The 18,007-nt window shown below is 37.0% G+C and overlaps 1 protein-coding gene and 1 long non-coding RNA gene across 2 annotated transcripts; both read right to left on the bottom strand.

The window, feature by feature from the left end:
• Positions 1-687: 687 nt before the first annotated feature.
• hbegfa (heparin-binding EGF-like growth factor a) lies at positions 688-4,544 on the bottom strand. Its single transcript, XM_044127293.1, has 6 exons — positions 4,253-4,544; positions 3,361-3,600; positions 2,499-2,697; positions 2,246-2,407; positions 2,059-2,145; positions 688-1,956 (listed from the first exon to the last, which is right to left on the bottom strand). The coding sequence occupies exons 1-5, from the start codon at positions 4,293-4,295 to the stop codon at positions 2,073-2,075; spliced, it is 717 nt and encodes a 238-aa protein (XP_043983228.1). The 5' UTR covers positions 4,296-4,544; the 3' UTR covers positions 688-1,956; positions 2,059-2,072.
• A 2,213-nt stretch (positions 4,545-6,757) lies between these two features.
• LOC122837146 lies at positions 6,758-11,267 on the bottom strand. Its single transcript, XR_006371699.1, has 5 exons — positions 11,234-11,267; positions 10,675-10,837; positions 9,848-9,919; positions 7,114-7,185; positions 6,758-6,797 (listed from the first exon to the last, which is right to left on the bottom strand). It is a non-coding gene; the product is annotated as an uncharacterized LOC122837146 (long non-coding RNA).
• Between the last annotated feature and the right edge of the window lie 6,740 nt (positions 11,268-18,007).

The following is an 18,007-nucleotide window of genomic DNA, read 5'->3' as shown; positions in this document are numbered from 1 at the left end:
CTCAAACTAATAATATTTGCCTTTTAAAGGCAGCAGGACATAATAGCCCTGTAGGCCAGGATGCAGGTGCTGTGGCGAGTAAAGGTTGCAAATACGTCACAGTGAAAGGAAATAAAAATATTGTGTTTACTATAATTACAGGTCCTGAGCAGGACAAAAGAGCAAACCGATGGTATCTCCATGCAGGCATTAATGTGTGGGCCAAGTCAGGAAGTACATAAAAGGGCAAAAATAAAGCTGACTTCACTTAAAAGATGCGCTGAAAGCACGGAACATCTGAATCTGTTCATTTGTGAAAAGAAGAGTAATTCCAAATGTTTATAAGAAGGCAGTTGGACTTTTTTTTTCTTGACATTAGGTAAAATGTTTGGATTGTCAAGTGGCAGCAGCCCAACATAACATAACTGAATAGAGGGTAGGGACAGTGACTCGTGTGACCTTAACGGACCCATTTGGGCGATTTCTCTGGCCACAACTTTACTTATCTTTCCAGCCATGCAGTAGCTAAAAAAAATCCTTTTGGATAAGAGGTGAACCAACAAGAGAAGTCCAGTTACATTGGAGAAATTTAACATTAAAGTTAAATTGGAGATATTCAATTTAAGTACCCGTCATTGTCATATACTGAATGACTGAGAATTACACACCAACATAATGAAATGTAATAATGAGGAAACACTCAAAATGTCAAGATTTCTTTTTTATTTTGCAATGAACAAATCAATCACAAATCATCACTTCAAAAATGACAAATCAGGATTTGAAAGGGTTGAACACCTTAATTCACTTTTCTTTTTTTTTTTTTACTTAGGCAGCGTGACACTTTCTCCACTGATAAGACAAAAAAACAATTCAACTTCTCTCCTTACAGCCAGTTTTCACTTCAGCATTGACTCTGAATTCTGTTCTCATAAGGTAAGAAAAGGTGTGGCATCTGTACAGTTGGTGGAGAAACTTGTAAAAAAAAAAAACTCTTTGCTGAACACAGAAACTCCTTTACTTTCTGGCCTTCAAATCCCTGAGCCTGCAGGATAAAGTCGAGCTAAGGGAAGGAGACCTCCCTGATCTTCAACTCTGATGTGCCATTGGGCAAAAAAAACAAAAAAAAAAACAACCCAAAACACAATGGAGTCTACTGGTTTTACATTCCAACTGAGTTCACCTGGTAGGATATTGGTAGCTTCCAAAGAGCTGTTTATATTTTAACAAAGATTAAAAAATAATAATGATAAACAGAAATTCACCAAATAAATATTTTATTTGGACTTTAACAATTACAGTGCTTTGGATCACTTTGGGTTTGCCAGAATTGGATAAAGTTGGCTACGCAAAGAAAATTGTAAATAAAGGCAAAGAGCTTTTTTGGGATTTGGTTTTCTGCCTGTTTGCTTTATAAATAAATATTGTTCAATAGCAAATATAAAAAGAATTGTAACATTACAATTTTAAAAACTACTCGAGGGAATAATGTCCCTATAAATACACTTAAATAAATAAATTAAACTTATAAATATAATGTTTACTGTACAGGAAAAGAACAAAAGGTGTGCAGGAAAAATACAAAACATTTTCTCATGAGAGAAAAGAGTCCAAATTGAGCTATCCTTGCTGTTTAAAGTTTTCAGTTCCACTTGAAACGTTTTCTTTTCACACAGTCATGAAGCAGGGCAGAGTCTAAACATCATCCCTTCTTCTTGTTTTCTTCCTGCCGATCCCATCTTCAGTCCATCTTCTAAGCCGTTCTGTATTTCGCTTCCTGGAAGATGTCCCCTACTCTAGTGGACGCCTGTGGTGGATACCGATCCGTCCGCCCACAGCTGACCAGATATCGAACATCCATCCGAGCGCTCTCAGCTCCCATCTCCCATCTCCGCATACGTTCATGTTTCCTCCTGGACCTCCCGTTGCAGTACGCTTCTGTTTTTCCAGTTTGAGGTAGAATTTCTGCATTTATGCCTGATACGATAAAAAATAAATAAATAAAAGGTTAATCTAACGACGGTACAAAGAACCTTCTAGGTAACGTCTGGGATAATAGGTCAGTTCTGAACCGCTCACCTCTGTTTGTGGTTTCAGTTGTTGGACGCCAGCCCCAACTTCACCTTCTCCTCACTCTCTACGTCATACGCTCCACGCTTGTGAAACCTGAAAATAAAAAAAATTTTAAAAGAAACGGTGAATTAGTCAGATTATTTCACTCTTTTTTTTATTGTTCTTTATGGCATCTAATGTCTGTTCTACTCACCTTAGCATTAATAAGAGGCCGATGATGGTGAGGCAAACGGATGAAAGCACCACGGCTATCACTGCTAAAGCCGTGGTCCTGCTGTAGCCCTCCGGGGTTACAGCAGGATGGAGAGGCAGTGTAAATAACTGGCACCTTTCCCCAGAGTAATTTGGATGGCAGCTGCAAGCATAAGAGGTACTCAATTAGTTCATATTGCTGATCATTATTTCAGAAGGTGATATCCAGGTGCTTGCAGAACTTTGGTACTTACACACAAGATGGGGCACGGATTTCCCTCAGGTACTGGCAGGTGCCATGAATGCACAGGTCTTTGTACTTTTTCAGACATGGATTCCTCTTCTTTCCCTTGCCTTTCCCTTTCTTCATTCCCTTCCCCCTTCTTTGGGTTTCTTCTGTGTTTTGGGGCTCCAGGGGGGATGATGGGTCTTTGGGTTTGCTTGACATGGCGACTAAACCAATAAAGATGGAAAAAAAAAAAGATAAGTAAAGTAAAGGCTGATATGTTGCTTCTAGAGTGAGACTTGAGTTTGTTTCTTACTTTCTCACTGTCAAGCAATCTCACTCTGGCTAATGAAAGGACTTTCAGTTTTATTGTCATGGTGACTTCACCAACAATGCAAAAAATAAAAACCCTATCACATAAGTGCAGTCTTTACATGATTACTAAAGACTCTAGCTTTTTGTACAGTTATTAATGATAAGGCTCGTTCAAAATACAAAAAGCGCCTGCACTTAGCTCAACATGGCAACTGGACCAATAAAGCCAAAATAAAAAACACTCAGCTAAGTCTGGACTCAACAGTGTTTCTGTTGATGTCTGTTGCACCTTTATTCCCACACTGCTGGTTGTAACTATGTAATGACACAGTGATCTAGTCAGACAGTACATGAGGATATCCAGTGTTAGAGAGCAAATTAAGGCATACACCTTAATAAAGACACTTGTTTTTAGAAGTAAAGTCTAAAGCATTGACTACACAATCTGTTCAGCTACTTTCATGGCTTCGTTTCATTCAAAGAGCTATTCAGAGGTTGGTAAGTTGGGTCATTAAATGGCACGCAGACAAAAAATACTGAAGGATTTTAGAAAGTAAGTCAAGATCCTGCCTTACCTCGTGGCAGATCCATGTCATAGTCTCCAGACATTTCGTCGTCAGACTCATAGTAGTCATATCCATCATCATCCTCCTCTTCCTTGCCTTCCTGGCCATGCTGCACTGTTGTGGCACCTGTGCGCTCCTCCTCAGCCCTCCGGTCCCTGGTTGTGTCTAAAAGGTTGAAGACAGACGTGTGCCACTGCCTGTCGCCCTCATGCCGGTCGACTGCAGCCCCACTGGTCAGTCTGGACACAACTGGAGGAGAGAGGGACAAAAAAAAGAGAAAATTTGAGTTCCAGAAACAGAAGCTACTACTCTGAGGGTATAAGTAATGAACTGAACTCCACCTGGGCAGAGATCGCTGGGCAAGTTGAGACATGTTGCACACAAGCAAGCTCCAGGTGGGATTGGGAGGGGATTTTAGTTACACTACTAATCCATGTTTGGTCACAAGTAAATAGCTTATTTTGGCTTTGTTCCAAAGCACTGCAGCAACTAAAAATCAATGTTAAGTACTTATGTGGTTTGGGAACAAAATGTAGCCAAAGGCAAGAGCCAAACATGCACACCCCCAAATTTCATGGACAGACTCTTAGCTAATGTCATGGCAAGAATATGAGTTAAAAATAAATGTATCCAGTTACATAAAGCTTCATCTAAAATAGACAGATGACCCCATTAACTCCAGAACATGGCAAGACAGAGACCAACGATTTAAGATTACATTTAAAAAAAAATTTGATACTGAAAATGAGATAGATGATTAGATTTAAAAAAAAAAAAAAAAAGAAAGAAAAGAAGGTCAACCAATACTTGGGGCTTCAGGGGAAGAGAGAGTAGGGGTACAGATAAACAAACACTGTATTATTTGTACGAAGCGCTCTACACTGGCTCATTGAACACTTACCCAAGCTGTGAACAAGCAGGAGCACAACGGGGAAAATCCTCATGGTGTTAAATATTCCAACAAAATGAAAATTAGCGGCGCGTTTAGGTTTGTTGTATTCCAGTAAATATCCTTTGTTCTCCAACTTTTCCCCCTGAATGTCTTTTTTTACTTTTTTTTTTCTTTTTTTTTTTTTTAGTCTTTTGCTGTTAATTCCGCCTGTTCGGGAGCTCTAGATGTGATTTGGAGATCGGAGCGGCTCGGCTGTCGAGGGCAGGACTGAGGCACGGTGGTAATAAGGGCTGCTGTTCGCAACTCCTCCTCTTCCTCCTGCTGATGCAGTCAACCCACACCCGGAGAGATTTCGCATATGCCCTAGTGGTTTTTACTCTGCCAGGGCGTGGACATGGGTGTCCTGATAGTCCCGGACGTTAGTAATACTTTGCCATATATGATAGATATAAGTAAAAAAAAGTGTTTAGCAATATGGGTAGGGTATGGGGGGTGGGGTTATGTTTGTAAAACTACCCAATCCTTCATAACTGTAATGTTGATAATACAAATATCTTGTAAAAACCTACAAGTAAAAAAATAGGGGGGAAAGACGCAGCTTGGTGGCGCCGCTTTTTGGTAAATCTTTGAACTGCACCAAACTTGTTCAGAAACAGAAGTGCCATTGAATTACCTGTTTCCTCAGTGTACATTTCCACGAGTAGACTATACTGTTTAGGGCAGCGCTAAAGTCGTCACAAGTCATCAAATCCTGGATTGCCTCTATGGATGTCCTACATAGTTTTGCCCATGTATAAGATGTACAGCGCAACCACACACACACACACACACACACACACACACCCGCACACGCACACACACACACACACACACACACACACACACACACACACACACACGCACACACATACGGGTTTTGGTGGTTTAGAGGGACAATTTTTTCAAACCAGTTTTTTGCAACACTAAACAGTCACCCCTTTCCACTTGTGCTAGAAAGACGTAGTAAGTTGTCAAAAATCTTGTTTGAGCTACACAACATAGATCTCACTTGAAAACTTCAATACACACATCAGAACTCAAAATACAAGAACCTGATGCAATGCTGTATTAGAAGGACAGACGATAATGAGGTGCTTGGCTCCGCCCATGATACCAACAGTAATTGTCAGGGCCAATTTTATTTATCAGGACCACAGCATACACAAACATGAAATATATATGTATTAAGTCCAAACATGGAAATATGGAATATGGCTACACAGAAAGTGGACTTTATTTACAGCACCTTCACTAAGAACTAGAGCAACAATTCTGTTTGTGAACATAAAGGAAAATCTGTGAATGGCAAAGTTAAATGAATTATGGGTCTATTGTTAAATCAAAAAGATAATGCTGGCATTCTATTATAGTGGCCAGTTGTCCTTTCTTGATGTGTTCGCCAAAGTGCCTCGTGACCGCAGCAATCTCCAGGGAGATCATGGATGCTTTTTTGCTCTCCTAGCACTTTCCATAGATGCTAGAAAAAAGAAATAATTCATTAGTGAAAACCAACTCCAATTGTTAATTTTTCTTGGTTATAAATTATGTAATGCCTGTTTTCAAATAAGCATTCATAAAGAACATACATTAGTGGGAGAAGCTACAGAAATGAGCATGTAGGTTGCATCGATGAAAATTAATTTCTGCAAATGCCAAACAGGTTAACACTTGGTATGGTTGCTTGGTATGTATGATTAATTATTTGAGGGAATTCTAGAAAAAAATGTTTTTTTTTTCATAATTTAAAATTGCATTTGTTTGACAAACAGGCCTCAGCAGCTGGTGAAGAACCATTCAAAGCCAAAAGACTTGTTCCTCCTTCTAATGCTGGTGCCTAGTCTTTTTTCCAGTGAAGGAGATCCCACTCTGAACCATCTCACTGACTCCACCAAAATACATTTCTGTACAGGTGCAGCATCAGCAAAGGGCCGTTTGAGATCTCTGGTTTCCTAAAACCAGAGATTAATCAAATTTAAGATGTTAAATTTGGTTAATATCTTAAAATTAACCAAATTTAAAGATATACTCTGATTACTTTGCTTATTAGTTTTGTGGTGCTTTGATATTTTGAAAAAAATATAAATATGTGAATGTATTTCAGATTAAGATTGGGATAGAGAAAGTAGTATAAACAGTCCCATTACTGATCACCAAATTAGATTTTCTAGCATCTGAACATTGGCTGTGTGAAAGTTTATCATTTTAATACAAGGCACAGTTAAATGGTATGTGTGTGGTAATTTAAGCCAGATGACATATTGGATAATGTCTGCTCAAAATATCATGCATAAAGAAGAACATGGTCACCCTATTGCCTTTCAGTGGTGTAGATCATTACTTTTGACCATGCTTCAGTTGTGCTTTTGAGCTTAACTAGCTTGGTGTTTCAAGACTTGTGTAGGTGTGGTGATTTACCAGAATTTTTATTTGTGTTCCTTTTTCTGCGGGGCTCTATGTCCTTCTGTTTTAGTTTTCTGTTGAGCTCTTTCCCCTTACCATCTGTGTTTACTTTGTGCTGAAAAGAACATATAAAAAATATGAGGTTAATCAACTGAAAAGTAAAGAACACTCGCTTAAGGTGAGTCTCGTCCCAATGTAGAAAACAGTTCTCCATATTCCTGCACATTACATGTTGAATATTACACAAGACCTGTGTGTCTGTGCACTTCTAAATGTAACTTTCAATTTTTTGTAACTTCAAAACTCAGTCCTCTATATACCTGCATCTTACATGATGAATATTACACAAGACCTGTTTGTTTGAACAGTAGTTAATACCATTTTAATGACTTCATTTAGAAAATAAGTTGGTCTTTGGAGACCAATAGTACCTCAGGAGGGTTGGTTAAAAAGGATCCCCATGCATCCACGTCACCAGCCTGATACGGTTCCTTTTTGGAAATCTGAAATGTAAAGAACACTCATTGAATGCGAGTTTGTTCCCAATGTAGAAAACAGTCCTCCTTATTCAGGGACCTTACATTTTGAGTATTACACAGGACCTGCGTGTATAGGCGTTTCTACATGTCACTTTCATTCTTTCAAAACTATGTCCTCCTTATTCTGGCACCTTACATGATGAGTAATACACAGGACCTCTGTGTATAGCGGTTTCTACATGTAACTTTCATTCTTTTGTACTTGTAATTTCAAACCTCTGTCCTCCCTTTTAATGCAGCTTTACATATCAAGTTCTAGACAATACCTGTGTGTTTGAACAGTACTTAATATCATTTCAATTACTTAGTTTTAGAAAATATGTTGGTTGTTGGACACCAAAATTACCTCTGGAGGGTTGGTTGAACAGGATCCGCATGTTTCCACATCACCAGCCTGACACAATTCATCTTTGGAAATCTGAAATGTAAAGAACACTCATTGAATCCAAGTTTGTTCCCAATGTAGAAAACAGTCCTCCTTATTCAGGGACCTTACATTTTGAGTATTACACAGGACCTGCGTGTATTGGCGTTTCTACATGTCACTTTCATTCTTTCAAAACTATGTCCTCCTTATTCTGGCACCTTACATGATGAGTATTACACAGGACCTTTGTGTATGGGCGTTTTTACATGTAACTTTCATTCTTTTGTACTTGTAATTTCAAACCTCTGTCTTCCCTTTTAATGCAGCTTTACATATCAAGTTCTAGACAATACCTGTGTGTTTGAACAGTACTTAATAACATTTCAATGACTTAGTTTTAGAAAATATGTTGGTTGTTGGACACCAAAATTACCTCTGGAGGGTTGGTTGAACAGGATCCGCATGTTTCCACATCACCAGCCTGACACAATTCATCTTTGGAAATCTGAAATGTAAAGAACACTCATTGAATGTGAGTTTGTTCCCAATGTAGAAAACAGTCCTCCTTATTCAGGGACCTTACATTTTTAGTACTACACAGGACCTGTGTGTATAGGCGTTTCTACATGTCACTTTCATTCGTCTGTATTTGTAATTTTAAAGCTATGTCCTCCTTATTCTGGCACCTTACATGATGAGTATTACACAGGACCTTTGTGTATGGGCGTTTTTACATGTAACTTTCATTCTTTTGTACTTGTAATTTCAAACCTCTGTCCTCCCTTTTAATGCAGCTTTACATATCAAGTTCTAGACAATACCTGTGTGTTTGAACAGTACTTAATAACATTTCAATGACTTAGTTTTAGAAAATATGTTGGTTGTTGGACACCAAAATTACCTCTGGAGGGTTGGTTGAACAGGATCTGCATGTTTCCACATCACCAGCCTGACACAATTCATCTTTGGAAATCTGAAATGTAAAGAACACTCATTGAATCCAAGTTTGTTCCCAATGTAGAAAACAGTCCTCCTTATTCAGGGACCTTACATTTTGAGTATTACACAGGACCTGCGTGTATTGGCGTTTCTACATGTCACTTTCATTCTTTCAAAACTATGTCCTCCTTATTCTGGCACCTTACATGATGAGTATTACACAGGACCTTTGTGTATGGGCGTTTACATGTAACTTTCATTCTTTTGTACTTGTAATTTCAAACCTCTGTCCTCCCTTTTAATGCAGCTTTACATATCAAGTTCTAGACAATACCTGTGTGTTTGAACAGTACTTAATAACATTTCAATGACTTAGTTTTAGAAAATATGTTGGTTGTTGGACACCAAAATTACCTCTGGAGGGTTGGTTGAACAGGATCCGCATGTTTCCACATCACCAGCCTGACACAATTCATCTTTGGAAATCTGAAATGTAAAGAACACTCATTGAATGTGAGTTTGTTCCCAATGTAGAAAACAGTCCTCCTTATTCAGGGACCTTACATTTTTAGTACTACACAGGACCTGTGTGTATAGGCGTTTCTACATGTCACTTTCATTCGTCTGTATTTGTAATTTTAAAGCTATGTCCTCCTTATTCTGGCACCTTACATGATGAGTATTACACAGGACCTTTGTGTATGGGCGTTTTTACATGTAACTTTCATTCTTTTGTACTTGTAATTTCAAACCTCTGTCCTCCCTTTTAATGCAGCTTTACATATCAAGTTCTAGACAATACCTGTGTGTTTGAACAGTACTTAATATTTCAATGACTTAGTTTTAGAAAATATGTTGGTCGTTGGACACCAAAATTACCTCTGGAGGGTTGGTTGAACAGGATCCGCATGTTTCCACATCACCAGCCTGACACAATTCATCTTTGGAAATCTGAAATGTAAAGAACACTCATTGAATCCAAGTTTGTTCCCAATGTAGAAAACAGTCCTCCTTATTCAGGGACCTTACATTTTGAGTATTACACAGGACCTGCATGTATAGGCATTTCTACATGTCACTTTCATTCTTTCAAAACTATGTCCTCCTTATTCTGGCACCTTACATGATGAGTAATACACAGGACCTCTGTGTATGGGCGTTTCTACATGTAACTTTCATTCTTTTGTACTTGTAATTTCAAACCTCTGTCCTCCCTTTTAATGCAGCTTTACATATCAAGTACTAGACAATACCTGTGTGTTTGAACAGTACTTAATATCAGTTTTAGATAATATGTTGGTCGTTGGACACCAAAATTACCTCTGGAGGGTTGGTTGAACAGGATCCGCATGTTTCCACATCACCAGCCTGACACAATTCATCTTTGGAAATCTGAAATGAAGAGATGTATACTGAATGAGTCCATAGAAAAATAAAATCCACCTATTTAATGAACCTGTCCAGCTGATTGTTAAACAGACATTTTATGTATTGACACTGCAAAATATGTCTCCTGCTATAAAATGTTCATTAATATAAGGTCAAAATATATTAATTTACATATGACAGTTTCTAGCATTTTGGATAGCGCTGAACAAGTTGAAATAGTGGTCTGGTTAAGTCTTTCTCCAAAATCTGGTTTTTAGACACTCTGCTAATCACTTCTTGTTTTCAACTATAATGAAACTCTGTACTACAACTTGACATTTCCTTCAAAAATATTTTCAATGCTAGTAGAATGACTTGTATTTTCACACTTACTAGTACCCTTCTTCTCCATAGCCAGTCAGAATCACTACAATTATAAGTCATTTCTTCCCCTGTACCAATATCTTTGAGTGCAAACAAACAGAGATGACGTCTTCCATCCACCCTTGTAACTTTCATTTTGTTGTTTGTGTTCATCTCTTCATCATTTACCAGCCTCCCCAATGATCCATGTTCTCTGGCAGCATCAACACTAAAATATTAAGTATGCTATAAGAATAATTATACCATGCAACGGAAATGATTTTGCATATTTGGTGTTTGCATGTCAGAAGAATATTCCTCCTCCAACTAAAACTACTTTTACTGATGAAGCTGAAAATGTTTACATCACTTTGATTAAATATAAAATAAAAAACAACATTAAAACAGTCACATACCAAAGCTGTTGTCCATTGAACTTGAAATCAAACATAAAAGCCTGGAGTGCATCATGGTAAATTTTCAATCGGTTTTCTTGTTCCTTCCTACTTATGACTTCCCCTCTGCACTCAATAAGGAAATCTCCTTTTTGAAAGCACTGGCAGCTGAACACACCCCGACCTGCAGGTAAACATAATGAGTAAGGTTGAATAAACTTTAAACAATGCATATCTTTCAAATAGTAGCAAATGAGATTATTAAAATTTTTTCAAAATCAGTTAATTGATCTAATTTGAGGTCTTTCTGTGTTACTTGAACATTTGTTTGTCAGCTGAGTGGTGCTTCTAAATGTCACTCATTCTTTTATACTTGGAATTTCAAAACACAGTCCTCCTTTATACATACATATATATATATATATATATATATATATATATATATATATATATATATATATATGATCTATGCTAGTGTGCAGTATAAAAATAGTTTAAAAGTCAAAAAGCAAGACAAAAGTAAACAAAAACAATCCTTTAATAAACTCTGGAATCCTGTACGTAAAAAGTCACAACTCACCTTTAAATGAATTGATGTATTTTACATCAAATCCTCTTTATCTTCACCCAAGGAGAATAATAGCTGGCATCATGTTTGGGATTTCTTTTTGCTCTCTGAGACCTTGTTGCTGACATCTCCTGCAAAGATCAGAGTAATTTGTTGTTGAGTAACAACATGATGCTGTACATCAGGAGTGTCAAACTCCAGGCATCGAGGGCAGTGTACTGCAACTTTTAGATGTTCCTCTGGTCCAAAACACCTGAATTATATGACTGAATTAGCTTCTAAGGGCAGTCAAGTTGATGACCTGCTGATGACCACCTCATTTGATCCAGCCATGTGGCATCACAGACACATCTAAAAGTTATTGTATACAAGCCCTCAAGACCTTGAGTTTGACACCTCTGCTGTACACAATATGATTTGATTTTATTGTATGAAAAACCTGTACTGAAGTACACAGTATTACATAATTGACTTTCTATTGACAGGTTCTCAAAACCTTCAAATATTAAAACATTATCTTAATAGTAATGATTATTACAAAGGATAATTTGTGCCTGTGAAAGAATATCACTCACTGATGCACAGAAAATGTCCAAATACAGTTTTGTCTAATTCTGGAGTGAGCCACCTTCCCTTTAAACTCTGGTACACTGACTAAGATGGTTGGTGATAACTAGCTAAACTGAAGCAAATCAGATGCTTTGGTGCATCCAAACATCAAGTAACCTACAACATTCTTCAGAATTACAAATCAATATGTACTTAAATGTCTTAAGAGATTCTGTATGAGTCTTACCTCTTCTTCCACGCAAAAGAAGTTCAATTAATACTAATGGCTTGCACCTGGCCTTGATGGACTGTACCATGTTGATAGAGTAGGAGGGGTACAACAAAAGGAGAAATCCATTTTGTTTCTGAAGCACACAAGGTCAGATTTTTTTTCAGAAACAAGAAAACAAATTTATTTGAGTTATATTTTGTAACTTTCATTCAATATTTCAAAGTTAAATAGTTTATCATACATCTTTCTTTAATTAGGAAACAACAGTAAGATGGTATCTCTCACCAGCAATGTTTAATCTTTTATCAGGAAGGTCACTTCTTTTAATCATTTCTGTTCAATCAATTATTTAAGTTTACTTCTATAGCACATTTCAACACACATATATATATATATATATATATATATATATATATATATATATATATATATATATACACACACACTAGATCACTTTATGATATAAAGTGTTCAAAACACTTTAAATCATAAAAACAAAACTGTTGTCTAATGGCAGACAACACCAGCAGAAAAAGGTTGTCTTATGTACCTGCCTACAGACAAATTAGACTACCTAGACAATCTGCATGTATGCAGAGTAGTGACATTGAGATAATGACAAAATATCAATCTAAAGTTTTGTGCTAACAGTAACATAAGTAATCATAATATTTTTGGCACTTTAAATATTTTTAAATAAATGCTTTTTATATTTATATTTGTAATTCTGTATTACTCCATGAGTGGTTATCCCTTCTTTCAAATTCAAAAATACTTTATTGATCCTAAAAAGGAAATTAAATTTAAAAAAAGCTTGGGTCCTCTACCACAGGCCTTGGAGTGTGAGTGGTCTTCACAGTATATTAACAGTTCCCAAAGGTGTGCTTCTCTGTATCAAGAGGTCTGATGATGTATTGTTTGAGCCACTCTTCCAGTTTAGGGGTCATTACCCCAAGGGTTTCAGTGACCACAGGCACTACTGTTGCCCACACCTTCCACACTCTTTTTAACCTTTTGCATGGCATGCATTATTAATTCATCTTTAATATTGGGGCTGATTGGGCCCTAATGATTCCAAAAACAAAGAGTTATCTTTTTACATGATATGTGGACATAATTCTTCTCAGAAAAATATTTATTCCTTTTAAATCACCATGTTTAGCACCATGGTAAATCTCTACAGTTGCCAACTTTTGTAAACTTACACCACAACAATAAACACTGAACATCTTGGGTCTAGCCTGTAATATGTAATAATCTTCCACTACCACTAAGTCATAAAATAATGACCTAACATATGGACACCCAATCCCATGTAGAGCTAAATTTATTATTGTGGGCTAGACAGCCCAAAATAAGTCATCCACTTATGTGGATTGGTCTCTATTAACTACGTACTAGGCACCTGCTTGTGTGCCACCATAAATACCACCTCTGTGCTGTGTTTCAGTCTAAGCCTTTTGTCCATTGGTAGTATTGTTTGCTCGCTATTGTAAAACACCCTGTTGTTATGATTATGCATCATAACAAAATAGCAAAGTATAAAAAATATTTACAAAAATCAGTCCAAATACACAGTATCAAAACAAGAAGGAACTTTTGTCCAAACAAAAGCTATATTTCCCCCAGAAAGGCAGGAATGAAAGTTTAAAAAGTTAAATTCTCAATGAAAGAACAGGGCTACTCCAATGTGCTACAACCTTGAGAGGCACAATTTTCCATTCATCATCAGTAGCATTTGAATTCTTATATCAGTGGACTGAGTTTCCTCCCTTTTCCATCTTATCATTCCAGCATGGTATTTGATAACTGTCAATGCATAGCTGTTGATTGCTGGACCTTGTTTCTCTCATTGGACTTGCCTTACTTATTGTAGGTACAGTAGTTTGCAAAAGTATCCATAGCCCTTGAACTTTTCCATATTTTCTGACATTACAACCGCAAACATATTTTTACAGAATTTTATGGGAAAGACAAACACAAAGTGGCATATAGTTGTGGAGTAGAAACAAAACTATACATGATTCAAAACATTTTCTGCAAATAAAAGCTGAAAAGTGCAGTGTACAAAATCTTCAGCCCCCTTTCCCTAAGTGCGACCAATTGCCTTCAGAAGTTGCCTGATGACTGCTAATGACTAAATAGTCCACCTGTGTGTAATCTAATCTCAGTATAAGTTCAACTCCTCTAAGACTGCCTCAAAGGTTAGTTAAGAGAATATTGGGAAGCAAACAGCATCACAAAGTCCAAGGGACACACCAGACAACTCAGGGACAAAGTTGTGGAGAAGCTTAAAGCAGGCTTAGGTTATAAACAGGTTCCACGAATCATCTGGAAATGGAAAGAGAATGGCACAGCTGTGAACCTACCAAGACAAGGCCATCCACCTAAACATAAAAGTCCCATTTGCAATTTGCCAGAAGCCATGTTGGGATACAGCAAAAACAATAAGACGAGACCAAAATTGAACTTTTTGGCAAAAATGCAAAGCATTACTTGTGGTGGAGAATGGACACTGCACATCACTCTGAACACACCTTCCCCACTGACAAACATTTCTTTTCTTCATTCTTGATTGTAAGATGGATTGAGCCAAATACAGGTCAATCTTGGAAGAAAACCTGCCGGAGTCTGCAAACGACTTGAGGCTGGGGCGGAGGTTCACTTTCCAGCAAGACAATGACCCTAAACATTAAGCCAGATCTACAATGGAATGGTTTAAAAAACATTCATGTTAGAGTGGCAAGGTCAAAGTCTAGACATAAATTCAACAGAGAATCTTTAGCAAGATCTGAAAACTGCTGTGAAGTCAAGTTTATTTGTATAGCACATTTCAGCTGGAAGGCAGTTGAAAGTGCTTTACATCAAAGAAACACAGAACTAAGAAGTCATACAAGTAACATACACTGTGTTCCAAATTATTATGTAACTGATATCTTCTCAGATTTTATTAAATGGTCAATGGAAAAGATGGTCAGTATGATTGTCAAGTCAAGAACTACTACAGCATAAATAAAATTTTACTGAACAAAGCTCCCAAGGAGAACAGTATTTTTTCAAAAAGAAACTCAAAATGCACTGTTCCAAATTAATATGCACTGCAGATTTTCTAAACATTTTATGGATTATAAAGAACTGCAAACAGTTCTCTGAACTAATCAATATTTGAATGTGCAGCATCACAATTACTAAAATCAAAACCTAATTCAATCAAAAACCTCTTAATAGACTGAGTTACATGTTCACATAGGACCCCTTCTTTGATATCACCATCACAATTCTTGCATTCATTGAACTTGTGAGCTTGTGGATAGTTTCTGCTTGAATTTCATTGCAGGATGTCAGAATACCTTCCCAGAGTTGCTGTTTTGATATCAACTGCATCCCACCCTTAGATCTTCTGTTTGAGGAAACTCCAAAGGTTCTCAGTAGGGTTGAGGTCAGAGATCAGAGGAGGATGGTGACCTCACCATGAGTTTTTCCCCTTTCATGCCTATACACAGTGGCCTTGCAGCATAAGATGATGCATTTACATGCATGGAGATGATTTTGGTATGGAAGGTATGGCTCTTCTTTCTGAACCATGAAAGAAAGTGATCAGTCAGAAAGTCCATATACTTTGCTGAGGTCATTTTCAAGCCTTCAGGGACTCTGAAGGGGCTGACCAGCTCTCTCCACATGATTTCAGCCTCCACTACCTCCTTGTTGATGTCACAGCTGTTTTGGAATTTGGTGGCCATCCATCATCAATCCACTACTGCGAACATCTGGACTATCCAGGGTTGCACATCAGTCATCAGTGAACTAATCTGTTTGAAAATCAATCTTCATGTACAGTTGGGCCCACTGACCGGTTCTGCTTGTGAGCTCTGGTTAGGAGCTGCCAAATAGTAGGTTCATGCACTGCAAGCCTCTGGAGGACCCTTCACCTTGTGGTTCCAGCTTCAAGTAACTGCTTGCTGCTATGTAAGGGCATTTTAACAGCTGCTCTCTTAATTTGATGAATTTGTCTAATAGAAACCTTCCTCATTCTGCCTTTATCTATACAAACCCATCTTTGTTCTAAATCAGCCACAAATCTCTTCACAGTACAATAATGCTTCAGTTTCAGTTAAAATATTTGATGTTTTCATATCTTGTCATATAGCACTACACTATCTGATGATTTTGGTCAGCAAAGAGATCCTTTCTCTTTCCCATATTGCTTGAAAGCTGTGGCCTGCTTAATAATGTGGAACATCCTTCTTAAGTAGATTTCCTTTAATTAAGCTCACCAGACAAACTAATCCAAAATTAATTATAGTGATTAAAAGAGCCCTGACACACAATACCATCTATAAATTTAATAGCACAACAAAAAATGTAATCTTTATAACAGTTAAATCCAATTTGCATAATAATTTAGAACATGGTGTGCATTCACCTTAAGAAAAAAAAACAAAGAAATTAAATTCAAATTAAAATCAAAATTAAAATCATATACATCAAATATAATGATACATGTACCTTTGATTAAGATTCAGAAACAATTGTAAATAGTTGTGTTTTTGCCTTGATTTAAAGGAATTCATTGTTTCAGCTGCTTTCAAGCTTTATTCAAGATTTGTGGTGCATTGAAGCTAAATTCTGCTTCAAAATGCTTGGTTCTGGTTCTATGGATGCAGAGCAAGCCAGAATCAACAAAATGTTAGCAGTGGAGTGTATAAATAGTTTGGTGAAAAAATGGCTCTCTTATGGTTTATATTTCTTTTAATCCATGCACTTATGTCACACATTTATTAGTCATAATATTTTAAATAAACAATATTTGACCAAAATATATATTCATTTCTGTATCTTATAGCACAGAATAATCATATTGCCAACTCATCCCCAGTGTAAATTGCAAGACGTGAATTAGAAGGACACTGTAATAATTAGCAGGACCTTCCGGTAAACAACCAATCAGATTAAGACCTTGTGTGAATATTCATGAGGTCCTGCTATTACACAAACCTGCCATAGGGGGCACTGTGGTGATACACAGATTATACACAAAATCAGGTTTATGTGTATTAAGCGGACATCTCGTTTTTTTTGCATTTTTGGGGTTAATAGACCAATAGAAACCTTTCTACGTTTTTAGATTTTTCTCTGTTTTAGCAGGACACCGCTCCTGTCCTGCTAATTCAAAATGTCCTTCTAGTGTGGTGTGTATTCTGACGAAATGTCCTGCTAAATCACATATACCAACGCACACACACACACACACACACACACACACACACACACACACACACACACACATATATAATTCAGGTATTACTTGGCCCTCTCTTTAATTTCCATGAACGATGTAGACTCTGGATAGGTGTCAATGAGACTCCAAAGACAACATGTCTCAAGTCGACCAAGGAACCTGGACCAGGGTTGTTTGTTTCATTCATTCATTCATTCATTCATTCATTCATTCATTCATTCATTCATTCATTCATTGAACCATTGCCTTTTCTCCAAGCAGGGTATTTTAATTACTCTAATAGACAATAATATCACGGCACCCGCAACAATAACCTTGGTTTAATAATGTAAAAAACATGTTTGAGACTCTTAAATGACACAAACTGAGCCACATTCATCCAAGTCCACTCACAAACATGCACACATTCAACAAAACACAGATTAAGATTTAAACACAGATTTGACACTTGGAAGTGAAAAGATGGAATCAAACCCACAACTTTTGAATTAAAAGACAATCTTTCTCTCTGAGCCACAGTCGCATCAGCTGTTCAGTTGGCTTCACAGATATTTACTTTCGACAACTTGTGACTTAACATCTATAATTTTGAAACTGTATTTTTGCAACAGTGATAGGTGGTGTTTATATAGTTTTTATATAATTAAACTGTTTTTGGAGCATATTTTTATGCGGTTTTGAAACTATTGCAACACATTGCCATATATATAGATAAAAAAAATTACCAGGAGGTGGCGGTAATGGACCATAAAGAATTATTCGTTCA

This window comes from Gambusia affinis, linkage group LG09 (genome assembly GCF_019740435.1).
Source record: "Gambusia affinis linkage group LG09, SWU_Gaff_1.0, whole genome shotgun sequence".
In the NCBI taxonomy this organism is placed as follows: Eukaryota; Metazoa; Chordata; class Actinopteri; order Cyprinodontiformes; family Poeciliidae; genus Gambusia; species Gambusia affinis.
The sequence above is the reverse complement of the archived record's forward strand: the minus strand, read 5'-3'. Positions and strand labels throughout refer to the sequence as shown.

What these genes read in the sequence shown, in the direction of transcription:
- hbegfa (XM_044127293.1), bottom strand. Translation starts at nt 4,295, where the DNA reads ATGAGGATTTTCCCCGTTGTGCTCCTGCTTGTTCACAGCTTGG. An exon ending in CCTGCTTGTTCACAGCTTGG is followed by an intron (nt 3,601 to 4,252) that starts GTAAGTGTTCAA and finishes TCTCTCCTCCAG; the next exon opens with TTGTGTCCAGACTGACCAGT. An exon ending in ATCCGTGCCCCATCTTGTGT is followed by an intron (nt 2,408 to 2,498) that starts GTAAGTACCAAA and finishes TTATGCTTGCAG; the next exon opens with CTGCCATCCAAATTACTCTG.